The following is a 13,376-nucleotide window of genomic DNA, read 5'->3' as shown; positions in this document are numbered from 1 at the left end:
GCTTAAGAATTATGCTTAGGATTCACCCCGAGCCAAGTTTTTTAATGAAATTTCAGAAATTTTGTAAAAAATTTGTTCAGATTTTGGGAGCAGTGGAATGTAGCTAGCCGTGGAATGTCTTATTTTTTACTTGACCTCTGGTAGAGGTAAAACCAGATAAAAATGAAACAAAAACAGATAAAAATGACCACTTGAAAAATATTTTAGGCTGACATATATGCTCATGTTATGCTTAGGAATTCTGCAAATCTGAGCCTTCATATGCTTATAAGCGTTATGCTTATAAAAAGGAAAACATGTATTAAGGTAGAAATTTGAGTAAAAGATAAGCATACGACTTCACGAAATGCACCAGTGCTTAGAAAATTTGTCCCCGTTAACCTACCCTATTATTTTTAAATCAGGGCACTCTATTTTAACACCCTCCTTGAGTTGTCGAAAGAACCTCAAATTTTGCAGGTATGTTCCCTATGAACGATTTTGGGCTTATAAATTTTGTAATTTCTCGGTTTCCCTATTTTTATTTAGGAAAAAAACGATTTTACCCCCGATTAAAAAAAGGTTACCTTGCAACAAGAAAAATGCCTAAATTAAAAAAGTCTATAAGTCCAAAAAAATTTTTTTACTTACTCTTAGGTGCCAAATAAACGCCCCCTCCCGCTTGTTAATTTTTCGAAAATTTTCCAACTCCCCCCCCCCGGACCTTATTAGGACGCCCCCTCGTTTATTAATTTATAAGAATATTATCAGCTATCAAGGAGAAGGCCCCCTATTTTGCTCTAAATAGCCTTATTTTGGGTTTTCAGAAGTACAATTTCCAACCCCACGGCAATTAGCCCCCCCCGTTTATTAAAATCTCGAAAATTTTCAACCCCCCCTGTTTATTTGGCACCTAAGAGTAGGCTATCCCCCCTCTAAGCATTTTCAAGCTGAAATGCCTAGATAATCGTTGACTTTTATAATGTACCTTAAAGGAAGAAATTTGGTGGATTGTCATGACAATAGATCTAAAAGGATTAGGATTAAAAGTAAATCCATTTTCGAACACTACTGGCACTTTTCAAGAACTACTCTTAGTAGGTGCCAAATAAACGCCCCCCCCTCTTGTTCAATTTTTTCTTGTTAAACGCATTAAGGCCGGGGAAAATATTCGTCATTTTTCCCCGATAAGGTATATAAGAAACCGAATTTTGTTATTTACTTTCTCGTGTAAGAGCTTTATAAAGATGATTCATAGTTGGCGGAGGAGCGGAATCGGCCCTGTTTTTGGACGGAATGGCGGAATTTTGCGAAAATTAGACGGAATTTCGGAAATTGGGTCCTCCGACGGAGACGGAAAATTAGACAATTTTATTGCAGAAAAACGGAATTCAGCAAGAAGTTTTACGGAATTTTAGAATTTGCAAAAAATAATCACAATTCGCACCCCCTGAAACACCCCTCCCCCTGACAAATGATATTAATTGGTCCGATATTAAGGAGGGGGTAATACTAGGGTTGAGGGGATACGGGGTAGCCAGACCTCCAAACCCTGGACCCTTAGAGATACTGATTTTTGCTGAAATGGTGACCCTTAGAGAGACTGAAAAATTCCCTACCCTTATTATTATAGAGAGCCTCTTGGTTGCGTTAAAATTGGCTTGACACGAAAATTGGAGTTGCTTATAAAAAAATGTTCAAGGTTTACTACTCAGGGAGGCATGTTTTTCAACTTCTGTCAAGGTAGAATATAGTAGTGTTCATCTCTATCTGTCTACAAGTTCTTTTATAAGAACATTTTATTGCATTTTTAACCTAATTTTTCTTTGGAAACTGCATGAAATTGTTCACAAATGTCCAACATTCAAGAAAAGTGTTGGAGTTGCTTATAAAAAAAAATGTTGAATGCTCTACGTTGGAGGGTTACTCTTTCGAATGTATTACGCAATCAAATAAAAACAAACTTTAAAAAACAAGAAAAAAAAAGGGTTTACGAATTTGAAAGCTGACTGTTCTGGACTGTTAGTAGAACCCTTAGAGAGACTTTATTGAAAAATTTTCTTCAATTTTTGAAAAATTCCCTACCCTAATTATAGAAACTTAGTTGCAATTTTTACCTCAGTGGGCAACACCAGGCTTGACACGAAAATTGGAGTTGCTTATAAAAAAAATGTTAAAGGCTCTACGTTGGAGGGTCAGTCTTTCGAATGTATTACGCAATCAAATCAAAACAAGAACGTTAAAAGAGAAAAAAGTAGATTTACGAATTTGAAAGCTGACTGTTCTGGACTGTTAGAAGAAAGATGAAAGAAGTTTGGCATATTCTTGGACATCATCAGTGAAGAAACCCCCATTTTTACTGCTAAAACAGAAGCATTTCAAAAAGTTAAGTATACCTCTTTTATTTGAATTCATTTTTCAGGAAACCATATTCTTTTGAAAAAATCTGAGACAGTTTGTCGAGATTGTCTTGATTGTGTAAAAATTTTTAAAGAAATGCATATTTCAGAATTTTTGAGCTGTTTTATAGCTCCAAAATCTAATTTTAGAACAATTTATCAACAGTCGTTGCCTTAAAGAATAAAATCGAACGATCCCTCGACTGTCGATAAGGTAAAATGGAACGTTAGAACACATTTATCGACAGTTGATATCCAATCGAACGGCAAATAGAACTTTTTCTTGGCAGTCGATAGTGAATCGAATTATCGAATTTTTTTCGGACAATTTTTGACGTGAATTCAAATCTTTGTTTCATTATTTTATTTCACGACTGGATTTCAACGCTAAAAGATGTCTGCCAACCAACAACAACAACAAATTTCAACATCACCACATTCGTCAGCCGGTATTTCACCAGAATTTTTACGCCAAGTATCCAGCTACAGAGCACTGCTGCAAGAACCAACCAACAACAACTGGATCATGCAAGCACTTCATTCCGCCACTCTACCTAACAACAATCAGCTTCAACAACAACAATTACACACCCCTCCAGCAGCTTCCCTCCAGCAAACTATCGATTTCAATTATTCGGACGATGAAGATCAAGAGACCGCCGACACGACCAAAGGCAAACCATCTTATGAAGAACTTTATGAATTTTATGCTAAGTGGAAAGATGTTGTACCCTTTTGCATGTGTAAAGAGGTAACCTACGATTACCGGGACTTCATTGACAAAAAGTCGCTAAAATACAGTGCTGCACACCCTGTTTACGTGGTAGGTTTCACCTTTCTCCCTTCAAAGCCCTTTGTGTTAAAATTAAAGTAAAGGATTTTTTTTTAAGAATTTCTGGGATTACATGTCTTTTTTATAAGCATTACACTTGTAAGCATATCTAGGCTCAGATGGGGGAAGATTAAGCATATGCTAAGCATTATCTCGAGCCTATGAAAAAGTATATGCTACTTTGTAGTATGGGTGTAGCAGCATATAAGCAGTATTAAGTATTAGGATATAAGCATCCCTCAAGCATTTTTTCAGCCTTATAAATTTTCGACCTAAGCATCTCTGAGCCTGTTTTCGGATTTTTGTATGCTTATAAAAAACATGTATTTTGGTATTTTATTTCACGGTTTACACGCTTTTTTTTATAAGAACCAATAAATTTTGTGTCAGCCTGGACTGTTCATAAATTTTCGAATTTGTTTAGTGTCTTTTAGTGATATTTTATAAATTACTAGTTAAGATTTTTTTCGCTTTGCTGGGAGGGATTTTTAGAATATTATTGAATGTTGTGACATTAGTTTCATGGTAATTTTCACTTGATTCTCTTAAATTAGCAAAATCATACGTGGAAATCACGAAAAAATGGCAAGTAAACAAAGGAATTTTCTGTCAGAAAGGTCTCCATTTAGTAAAGAATTTGATTAGCAGATAAAATAGTTGATCAACCTGACACCGAGGCTCTTGCGTCTACCAAAAATAACGAACAACCTTTTCTTTTTTCTAGAATATTGCTAATGTTGCTCTGGATCGATACAAAATTGGTATTGGTATGGAGAATATGAAGAACACATATTACAAAAAGAAAGCTGTCAATTGGGTATGTTTTAACACCCCTGTCTCAGTGCCCCAGTGGAACTTTTTCTCAGAAATTCCTATAATGCCAGTGGTGATGGTTTTGGATCTTTTCAATGCAATTTCAAATGGGGATTTATAATTATAGGGCAATTCCCCAGTAGAATTGAAATTTTGGTGCTTTTTATTTTACCAGGACGATTTTTCGACCATGTTTTCCAGAGGGTGTGGGGGTCCACCGGAACTATGATACAGGGGTGTGTTTTAAGTAGAGTTCGTTTAGTAGCCTTTGATTGAGTATTCATTTGTATTTCATCTTGTATATTTATATATATAACACTTTCTTTTCTCTATACAGATAATGCAAACCTTGAAAATATCGGCCAAGCAACACCCGGACGCTTCAACCGAACTGAGCAAGAAGCTTTCGTCAATATTAGCTGGGAAAAGATATTCTGAAAAAGAACAGTAAGCCTATTTCTACCACAGCATAATCACTTACTACTCAGGGAGGCTTGTTTTTTCAACTTCTGTTAAGGTAGAAGAATATAGTAGTGTCTATCTGTCTACAAGTTCTTTTATAAGAACATTTTATTGCATTTTTAACCTAATTTTTCTTTGGAAACTGCATGAAATTGTTCACAAATGTCGAACATTCTAAGAACGGTTCTAGTCTTAAGATTTAAAACTCAAGATTATTTTTCAGTTTCATTTTCCAAAATTTCATTTTTGGAGTCTGGGAAAAGGCTTTTCATCGAAACGAGGCTAGACTGTAATATTTCCTTTTTTTCGTTTCTTTTCAAGGAAAGAGGCTGATTCAGAGGGTGTGTCTGTGTACCAATACAGACAGAACAGAAAAAGGAGGAGGCAAGAGGAGGCAAATCAAAACCAAACATTTACGGACGAACAACGGGACATTATCGAGCAAGCTGTTCAAGAACTGGCCGAACAAGAACCAATTGAGCAAGAACTAATAGAGCAAGAACGATCGTCCCTCCTATTACAGTCATATCCACCCAGAATTTCAAAAGGACAGTATGTTGCAGTGGCTTGGAACACGCGCCTTGGATTGGCTGAGGTAACGGAGGACCTTGAGGAAGGAGAGGATAGAAAGGTGGATTTAATCGAAATCAAGACAAAGGCGAATGAACTTATGTTTAATTGGAAAAGAAAGACTTACGGCGATGTGGAAAGTAAGTATATTTTGGGAGTTGTCAAGAAGGATAACAATAACCAAATTACTAATATTGAGGAGCTTGAAAGTCATTATGAAGCCTATTTTGATAAGTATTTTGCAGAACCACCTAAGGATTCTTCTGAAGAGTAATTTTGCTCGAACAAAGTGCTCTTCAAGTTTAGTTTAGAAGGTTTGACACTGTGAACACGATTGTGAAAATTTTTCCTATGGTGCTGTCTCTGTTTCCACTTATCATAATGGGTCTGTAATGACTATCAAGTTTTTTAATATTAGTACCTCTCTTTCCTCATATCGTTGACAAAAAGACCCTCAACTTAGTGCTATACTTTCCATTAGAATAAGATTACTCTCACTTTTGTTCGGCTTTATTGATTTTGTTTTTGGTAAGGGCTAATAGTTGTTGTTTAGCTTGCTCAATCATGTTTAGTTGTTCGTTTGTAAATTTCAATTAGCCTTTTCGCGCCACTTTTTCTTTATCTTAAACAATACAACCCTGAAAAGGGAGTGTGAATTTTTTCGTGCCTTGCGTGCCTTCGTGCCCTTCGTGCCTTTCAAAAAAAAGTTCGTGCCTTTCAGAAAAAAGTTCGTGCCTTTGAAAAAAAAGTTCGTGCCTTTGAAAAAAAAGTTCGTGCCTTTGAAAAAAAAGTTCGTGCCTTTTGAATAAAAGTTCGCGCCTTTGAAAAAAAAGTTCGTGCCTTTCGGAAAAAAGTTCGTGCCTTTGAAAAAAAAGTTCGTGCCTTTGAAAAAAAAGTTCGTGCCTTTTAAAAAAAGTTCGTGCCTTTCGAAAAAGTTAACCAGAAGCTTCATTTGGTTAAAAAAACTTAGAAGGGTGATTCAAACTACACTTTTTAATAAGAGTGCCTTTAAATCCTTAAAGTTTTTGGGCGGACACGGGTAGAGATACTTATTTGTGCCCGGGGGCACCGAAAAGGAAGGGCGCAAAAAAGGCTCTGAAGGCTCTTCAAAACACTGATTTCAGCGCCCCTTTCCCCTTTCCCCCTCAAAAACGGCAGTTTTTAGCCCTATAATAAAATGAAGATATGTCAAATATGTCGAAACATTTTCGCACTCGCTTTTCTCGCGTTACTTTTTTACAATTTTTCCTAGTAAAGGGGCGCCAAACTGCTGATTTTACTATTTAGCCTCCCCAGTGTTTGCCAAGATGTCTTCCTCACGTTCGATTGAGAATAAAAAAGACATGGCATAGTGACGAATCCATGTGCTTTCGAATGTTTAGTTCAAGATTCGAATGTTTTGATTTTGAAAAGACAAAAAATAGAATATAAACATGAATTGTCGGATTTGAGAAGTCAACAAGCCACATGCAAAATTAGCGCAAAGAAGTAGTGAAGGAGAGCTAGAAATTTTTTTTTCGAAAGAAACGAACTTTTTTTCAAAAGGCACGAAAGTTTTTTCAAAAGGCACGAACTTTTTTTCAAAAGGCACGAACTCTTTTTCAAAAGGCACGAACTCTTTTTCGAAAGGCACGAACTCTTTTTCGAAAGGCACTAACTTTTTTCTGAAAGGCACGAACTTTTTTTTGAAAGGCACAAACTTTTTTTGAAAGGCACGAAGGGCACGAAGGCACGCAAGGCACGAAAAAAATCACACTCCTGAAAAGGTATCTTGTGAATTATGAAATGGTTAAAATCTTGTTCGTTTTTTACTACCGTACTTTTTATACAAAAGAACTTAACTGATACACATAATGGCAAAATGTGCTTTTATGTGACCGGAAGAAAAGAGATTGTCACTTTTTATACAGTAACAATTTATTTATGCCACTTTGATTTGAAATTTATTTAAATGTATTAACATTCTATCATATATTATCTATATATAGTAAGTACAGGAAGTGGTTCACTTATGCGCGGATTTTCCGCTAAACAGAGTACTTTTTTTGCATTCAAGAGTCTCAAAAATGCCAACATTAAGAGAGACAAGTATCCCTTTAAACAAAATAATCTTTGAACATTTTGAGAGAGTCTAACATTTCCGTCTTTTTTCGCAAATTTGAGTCTCACATAGGATCAATTTTAGGGATCATTTTAGAATACTCTGGGATTATACCGGGTGTGTCAAAAAAAACGGGCCTAAAATTGAAATTTTGACGTAGCTTTTTGTATTCACGCTAGGCTCATAATATTTCGCAAATATGACACTGAGCCTATTATAAAACTTTTCTGAAAGTCTCATTCGTATAGCTTATTTAGTTTTGAAGATATATAGAATTTGCTAAAGAGTATGCAAATGGAATTGTTTATAGATTTGACGTCAATTTTTTCCTTTTGAAAAAAAAAAAAATATTTACAAGTTATTTTCCCTACTTTCAAGAATTGAAGAATAAACCTAACATATAATAAAACGATGAATAACTAGTCGATAATTCTTCACGAGTAAATCATTTTTATTGATGACCCATTGCACTCGTGAACAGCGGTGAGCCGTCCGACAAACTCTTTCATTGATTTTCGTAGCGGTTTCAAGTTTGTGGCACATTCTTTCCACACGGCTTTAATCTTTGCAATCATCTCATCCTCTGATTCAAATGGCCTTTTCAAACGTCCTTCGTAAACTTTTCTTTTGACCTCATTCCAAAAATAGTAATCCAAAGGATAACTATCAGGGCTTTTGGGAGGCCATTGATCCTTTGCAATAAATCTTCGAGGGATCGTCTCGTTTAAAAAATGTTGAACACGATTGCTCGTGTGAGAACTGGCATATCTTGGATGAATATCCAATCGTCACGAGGGTAAACCTTCTTGATAGCAGGAAAGAGTTTACGTTTCAAATGCGATTCATAATTTCGGGCATTAACCTTTATCCCTTCACGGCCAACAACAATTGGTTTGGTAACACCGTGCCAGGCGAGACCAGCAGAAATCATGACTTTGACAGATTGACGATTCGTTTCATGAAACAAGCTTGATTCACGCACATCCTTCTTCAAACCTTTAGAATACACTCGATCATTCTGGGTGTTAAGTGGAACCTGGAGAGGAAAATCACTCTCGTCTTGAAAAACAGCCCGTTCGATCATTCTCGGGTTGCTTTTGAATTTCTGAGCAAGACCTGCAGCCCGATCAACACGTCTTTTTCTCGTTGACTCATTCATTTGAGGGGTTTTGAGTCTTTTAAATTGGCCATAGCCTTTCTCCTTGAAAATTCTGCGGACTGAGGAGTGTGAGATTTCAAGCTCGGTTGCGATGTTTCGAGGTGTTACATGCGTACCGGGCTCGTCCTCTTGCGAACAAATCATCTCCTCAACCAAATGTTCGTTTTCCTCTGTTCTCGCACTTCGTGGTCTACCAGAACCTTTTCTTCTATCCATGTTGCCATCTTCTTTAAACTTTTTGATAAGCCGTTTTACCGAAGAATAATTCCACTTCTTTTCAGGGTTTTCCTTGCATATTTGATAACCGGAATAACCTTTTCCAACATAGTGTTTGATTATCGCTTTATCGTCTGCCGAAAAAAAACATCTTTTTACAATCTGCAAAGTTTTAGAAGTGTTCTGCCATATTGAATTGTTGGTCGTCCTGGACTTTATGTAAACAATTGTCAACAATGCAGCGGCTTCTATTCAAATTGACACTGTAAGGCTTCAAATTTTAAACAAAAACAAACTACCAAATGCACTGAGCAAGGTTTACACAGAGACGTTGATGACAAAGATAGTGCTGGGGAAATTGGCGTCAAATCTATAAACAATTCGATTTGCATACTTTTTAGTAAAATTTATATATTTTTAAAACTAAACAAGCTATACAACTGAAACTTTCAGAAAAGTTTGATATTAGATTGAAGATAATATTTGCAAAGTTTTATGAGCCTAGCCTAGTAGAAAAAGCTACGTCAAAATTTCAATTTTAGGCGCGTTTTTTTTGACACACCCGGTACTAATGCCATAATTTTTACAATTTTTATATATTATTTTATCAGTTTCCAAATTTATTTTATATTTCATAACTTATTATATAAATTTGTAAATATATCAATCAACTCAAAATATTCAAATTGATTTATAATAATCATTATTATACTCTAGCAGTTCTACTTATCATAAATAAACGTCCATCATGATCAACGTTACCAATTTGTCTACGTTTTTTGTTCAAAGTCGCGAATTCCAATCGAATTAATATCATCCCATTAGCATGATCTGAAAACAGGTGATCATTCTAAAAAAAGAGTAACGTCGTCAGATTGACATAAATTCTTTGAAAGTGAAAGTAAAGAGCAAGACGCAAAGTTTTATTTATCTTGTCGAAATCTTTTTTTTGGCCTTAAATTACGTTAAGCTGTATCTTAAGTCTTTGTAACATCGTTTGAAATAAAAGATTTTACCGTTTCGTGTGGAGAAACTCTTCATCTACTTTAGATTTATTTATCGTTCGATTACAGGCTCTTTTCTCCAAGTATTTCGAATTCACTCATCTTTCGATTGCCGATTAGTGGTCTAAGAAAGTAAGAAAATCATTTTAAGATCAGACTCGTGGACAAGTATTAAAAACCCGTTATAAATTCCGATTTGGGATGTATGGACAATTCTTTTTGTAATCAAACATTTCGCTTTTCGCAAGGCGATAAAATTAAACGACGAGAGGGAGAAAAATGGTTTCAAATTAATTTCCCAATTCCGCTACACTCTATATGATAGAATTTCTTGGCATTCAAGATCAGCTATCGACAGTCGAGATCAGCTAATCGACAGTCGAGATCAGCTAATCGACAGTCAAGATCAGCTAATCGACAGTCGAGATCAGCTATCGACAATCGAGATCAGCTATCGACAGCCGAGATCAGCTAATCGACAGTGGATATCAGATATCGACAGTGGATATCAGATATCGACAGTCAATTAAATGATCTCGGCAGTTCATGAAAAGTATTGACTGTCTATTTCCAGGCATCGACTGTCAAGAAAAAGAAAAAACTGTCCATAAAAACGATCGACTGTGGATAAAAAACATCAACCGTGTCCACAATTGATGTTTTCAGACCTAGTAGTGTATGGAAACTGACGATTTTTTAAACGCACTCCAACGCTTCATCAGTCGCAGACAGAAACCAAGGAAGCTGCTCTCGGATTGTGGCTCAAACTTTAAAGGTGCGGGTAACGAGCTCAAAGAAGAACTAAGAAAATTGAACCAGCACAAGATTGGGGAATTTTGTTCACTCAGGGAGATTGAATGGCAATTCAACCCTCCATCGGCACCACACATGGGTGGAGCCTGGGAACGACTAGTTCGAACCGTCAAAACAAGCATGAAATTTACCCTGAAGAATCTAATATTAACCGAATTTCAACTTATGACATTCATAACTGAAGTGGAAAATATCGTGAACAGTCGTCCATTAGCTCCAATCAGCGAAGATCCTAAAGCTTAGAGGCACTAACACCCAACCACCTGCTAAAAAGATTCAACAACGCAGAAGTCCTATTCAATACAGACAAAGCTTTGAACATCACAAAATGCTATCGCAAACGATGGAAGCACATTCAGATTTGCTTAAAACACTTCTAGAGTAGATGGAGATCTGAATATATCCCAACACTGACAACAAGAGGAAAATGGGTCGAATAAAGGATACACCTGCAAGTTGGTGATATGGTCCTACTGCAAACGGATGCACCAAGTGGACAATGGCCACTTGGTATTAGTTGGGAAACAATACCCGGACGAGACAATCGAATTCGAATGGCGTATGTAAAAACGAATGCTGGTACATACCTCCGACCCGCTTCAAAGATTTACAGACTTGAACTTCCCAACGTTCGTTAAGGGGAGGGGTATATTGTAAAACAGGTTGTGTTATTATTGACTTCAACGCACGCACATTTAAAATGAATAGTTTATTTGATACATATATTAATTTCCAAATGACTTACAAAAATTTGTTTGTAATTTATCTAGCTTATCTAGAAATCCCTCCTATTTCTTTTGTATGATTGTATTCCCTAATGACATTGTTAGATATTTTGACATGTTGATATGCTATAAAAGCTGTTGAAATTTTCATTTAATCAGAGAAGGTTGTGAGGGTAGCTCACGCCACATTTTGAAATGTTTTTTTAACAGAGTTTATATCAAATCATTGAACAACCTCGCAACACTCATTCTCTACATAAAGATTTCAACATTAGTAGCTGCATAATGATGAAAGAAGTATGCTGCTTTCTTGTTAAAGAGTAAGATCGTATTTTCTTATTCTTTGGTTGGTTCGAGTCAAGCCACGTTAACTTGGTCCAGACCGCTGCTTGCACTTCGGGATAACTGCTTCGACTCTTGGTTTGGATCAAAGGAGATCTGGTTTGTTGGATCAACGGTGATTGCTTGCTGGTGGATCGAGGGGATTTCTGGCTGGTGGATCGAGGTGATTGCTGGTTTGGTCAACGGAGATTGGTGGGATTCGAGTCAAGCCACGCTACCTTGGTACAGACCGCTGCTTGCACGTCGGTACAACTGCTCCGACTCTATCTGCAAAGACTTTAATTGCATCAGTAAGACTCTATTTACATCAAAATTCCTTTGTAATCTGTTTCAAGTTTTGCGACTGAGGATAACCTGGTGTTTTCAGTTCGAGTCATGCTTACGTTACCTTGGTACAGACCACTGCTTGCACGTCGGTACAACTGCTTCGACTTATGTAAGACTTCGATCGCAACAGTAAGACTCTATCTACATCCGAATTCCTTTGAAATCTGCTCCAGGTTTTGCGACTGAGAACATTCTGGAGTTTTCAGTTTGAGTCAAGCCATGCTACCTTGGTACAGACCGCTGCTTAGACGTCGGTACAACTGCTTCGACTCCAACTGCAAAAACTCAACTGCTTCGATGCTGTCTATCCAGCTTCGTTGGTAAGGCTCTGTTCACACTTTCAACTTGTTTTGTGAAGTGTTCAACTCAACTGCTTCGACGCTGTCTGTCAAACGTCACGTCGACAACTCAACTGCTTCGACGCTGTCTGTCAAACGCCACGTCGTCAACTCTACTGCTTCGACGCTGTCTATCCACGTCACGTCGTCAACCTTAACTGAGCTTCATTTGTTCGGCTTTTGGAAAGGTTGCCGGTGCAAAAGTAAAAATTGTTATCTTCTTCGCACTGCTCAAACGTGGCAATTACCAGATCATAAAGGCTGTAAGCATTTCCTTGGATATCTAGAAGCATCATATTTCTCCTCGATTTTTCAAAATTGTAATGGACTAGCGATTGGGCAGGGTGTAGAACTTTTTCATCAGGAAGTCGAGGCATGGGAGAACATTGACGGTCATTATTTATAAATTTAGTGAAAGCTCCTTTGATGTATTTTTCGATCGTGATTGGTATTTTCTTTAGCTCACCCTAATAGTGGGGGGCGTACGAGGCTTTGAATTACCGCCATCCCGGCTAATTTTTTGAAAATCACCGTTATCCCGTCCAAAATTTTCAAAAATACCGGTCCCGCTGTTTTTGCCATAAAATTCTAAGGACTAGAAGTCAAAAATTCGGCAGAATGGAATATGATGTGTATGAGGTAGATCACTATTTTCGTATTTTGTTTCGATTGTACAATTTCATCATAATTAAACATTAGAATTCTTTAGCCTGTCCCAAAGTTTCTAGACTCGTTTTGAGGCTAAAACTCGTGACCACGCCCCTTAATATCAAAATTTTGAAAAAATGAAAAAAAACACCCCCAGATATTCACCCATAGAACAAGTGTGCAAAATTTCAGCCTAATCTGACAATTTTTAAAGTCTCCAGCCTGCACCAAAGTTTTTAGCATCGTTTTGAGGCTAAAATTTTTTGCCCACGTCCCAAGAAGTCAACATTTTGAAAAAATGAAAAAAAACACAGATATCTGTATCTGTAAATCCCAAAGGGCTAGATCCGCGGCCTTTGATCAAAAAGTGAGGCTCATCCTTGTTTGCTTGGGTGAGTTAAGGCAAGTCCTCAACATATTTTGCGTGTTGCACACCGCTTCCCAACACTTTTACGAAGTCATGTATAGCTTTAAAGAAGCGTATTAATGAGGGGATTTCGAAAAGTGCTGGGCCATAAGCATAAATTCAAACTGACAGTTTGACGAGTTTTTTCAACGGATTTCATAACGTCAAAATCAGTTTTTGGCCGATATTTCAGCACTTTTCGAAATCCCCTCATTAATACGCTTCTTTAAAGCTATACATGA

General features: G+C 36.9%; 2 protein-coding genes across 2 annotated transcripts; one reads left to right on the top strand and one right to left on the bottom strand.

Moving 5' to 3' along the window:
* The first annotated feature begins 2,772 nt into the window (after window positions 1-2,772).
* On the top strand, window positions 2,773-5,329 carry LOC136797786 (uncharacterized). Its single transcript, XM_067054371.1, has 4 exons — window positions 2,773-3,129; window positions 3,935-4,027; window positions 4,361-4,470; window positions 4,807-5,329. Exons 1-4 carry the CDS (start codon window positions 2,773-2,775, stop codon window positions 5,327-5,329), a joined length of 1,083 nt encoding a protein of 360 aa, XP_066910472.1.
* Window positions 5,330-7,880: 2,551 nt separating this feature from the next.
* LOC136797785 (uncharacterized) lies at window positions 7,881-8,531 on the bottom strand. The gene has a single exon (XM_067054370.1). It carries the CDS (start codon window positions 8,529-8,531, stop codon window positions 7,881-7,883), a length of 651 nt encoding a protein of 216 aa, XP_066910471.1.
* Between the last annotated feature and the right edge of the window lie 4,845 nt (window positions 8,532-13,376).

This window comes from Clytia hemisphaerica, unplaced genomic scaffold, assembly GCF_902728285.1.
Source record: "Clytia hemisphaerica strain Z4C2 unplaced genomic scaffold, Clytia hemisphaerica genome assembly, whole genome shotgun sequence".
Lineage (NCBI taxonomy): Eukaryota > Metazoa > Cnidaria > Hydrozoa > Leptothecata > Clytiidae > Clytia > Clytia hemisphaerica.
This window is presented reverse-complemented; position numbering and strand designations above follow the sequence as displayed.

Excerpts from the sequence above, each read along its gene's own strand:
- LOC136797786 (XM_067054371.1), top strand. The coding sequence starts at position 2,773 with ATGTCTGCCAACCAACAACAACAACAAATTTCAACATCACCACATTCG. Across the intron at positions 4,028-4,360 it reads AAAAGAAAGCTGTCAATTGG|ATAATGCAAACCTTGAAAAT; the intron begins GTATGTTTTAAC and ends TTCTCTATACAG. Across the intron at positions 4,471-4,806 it reads AGATATTCTGAAAAAGAACA|GAAAGAGGCTGATTCAGAGG; the intron begins GTAAGCCTATTT and ends TTTCTTTTCAAG.
- LOC136797785 (XM_067054370.1), bottom strand. The coding sequence starts at position 8,531 with ATGGATAGAAGAAAAGGTTCTGGTAGACCACGAAGTGCGAGAACAGAG.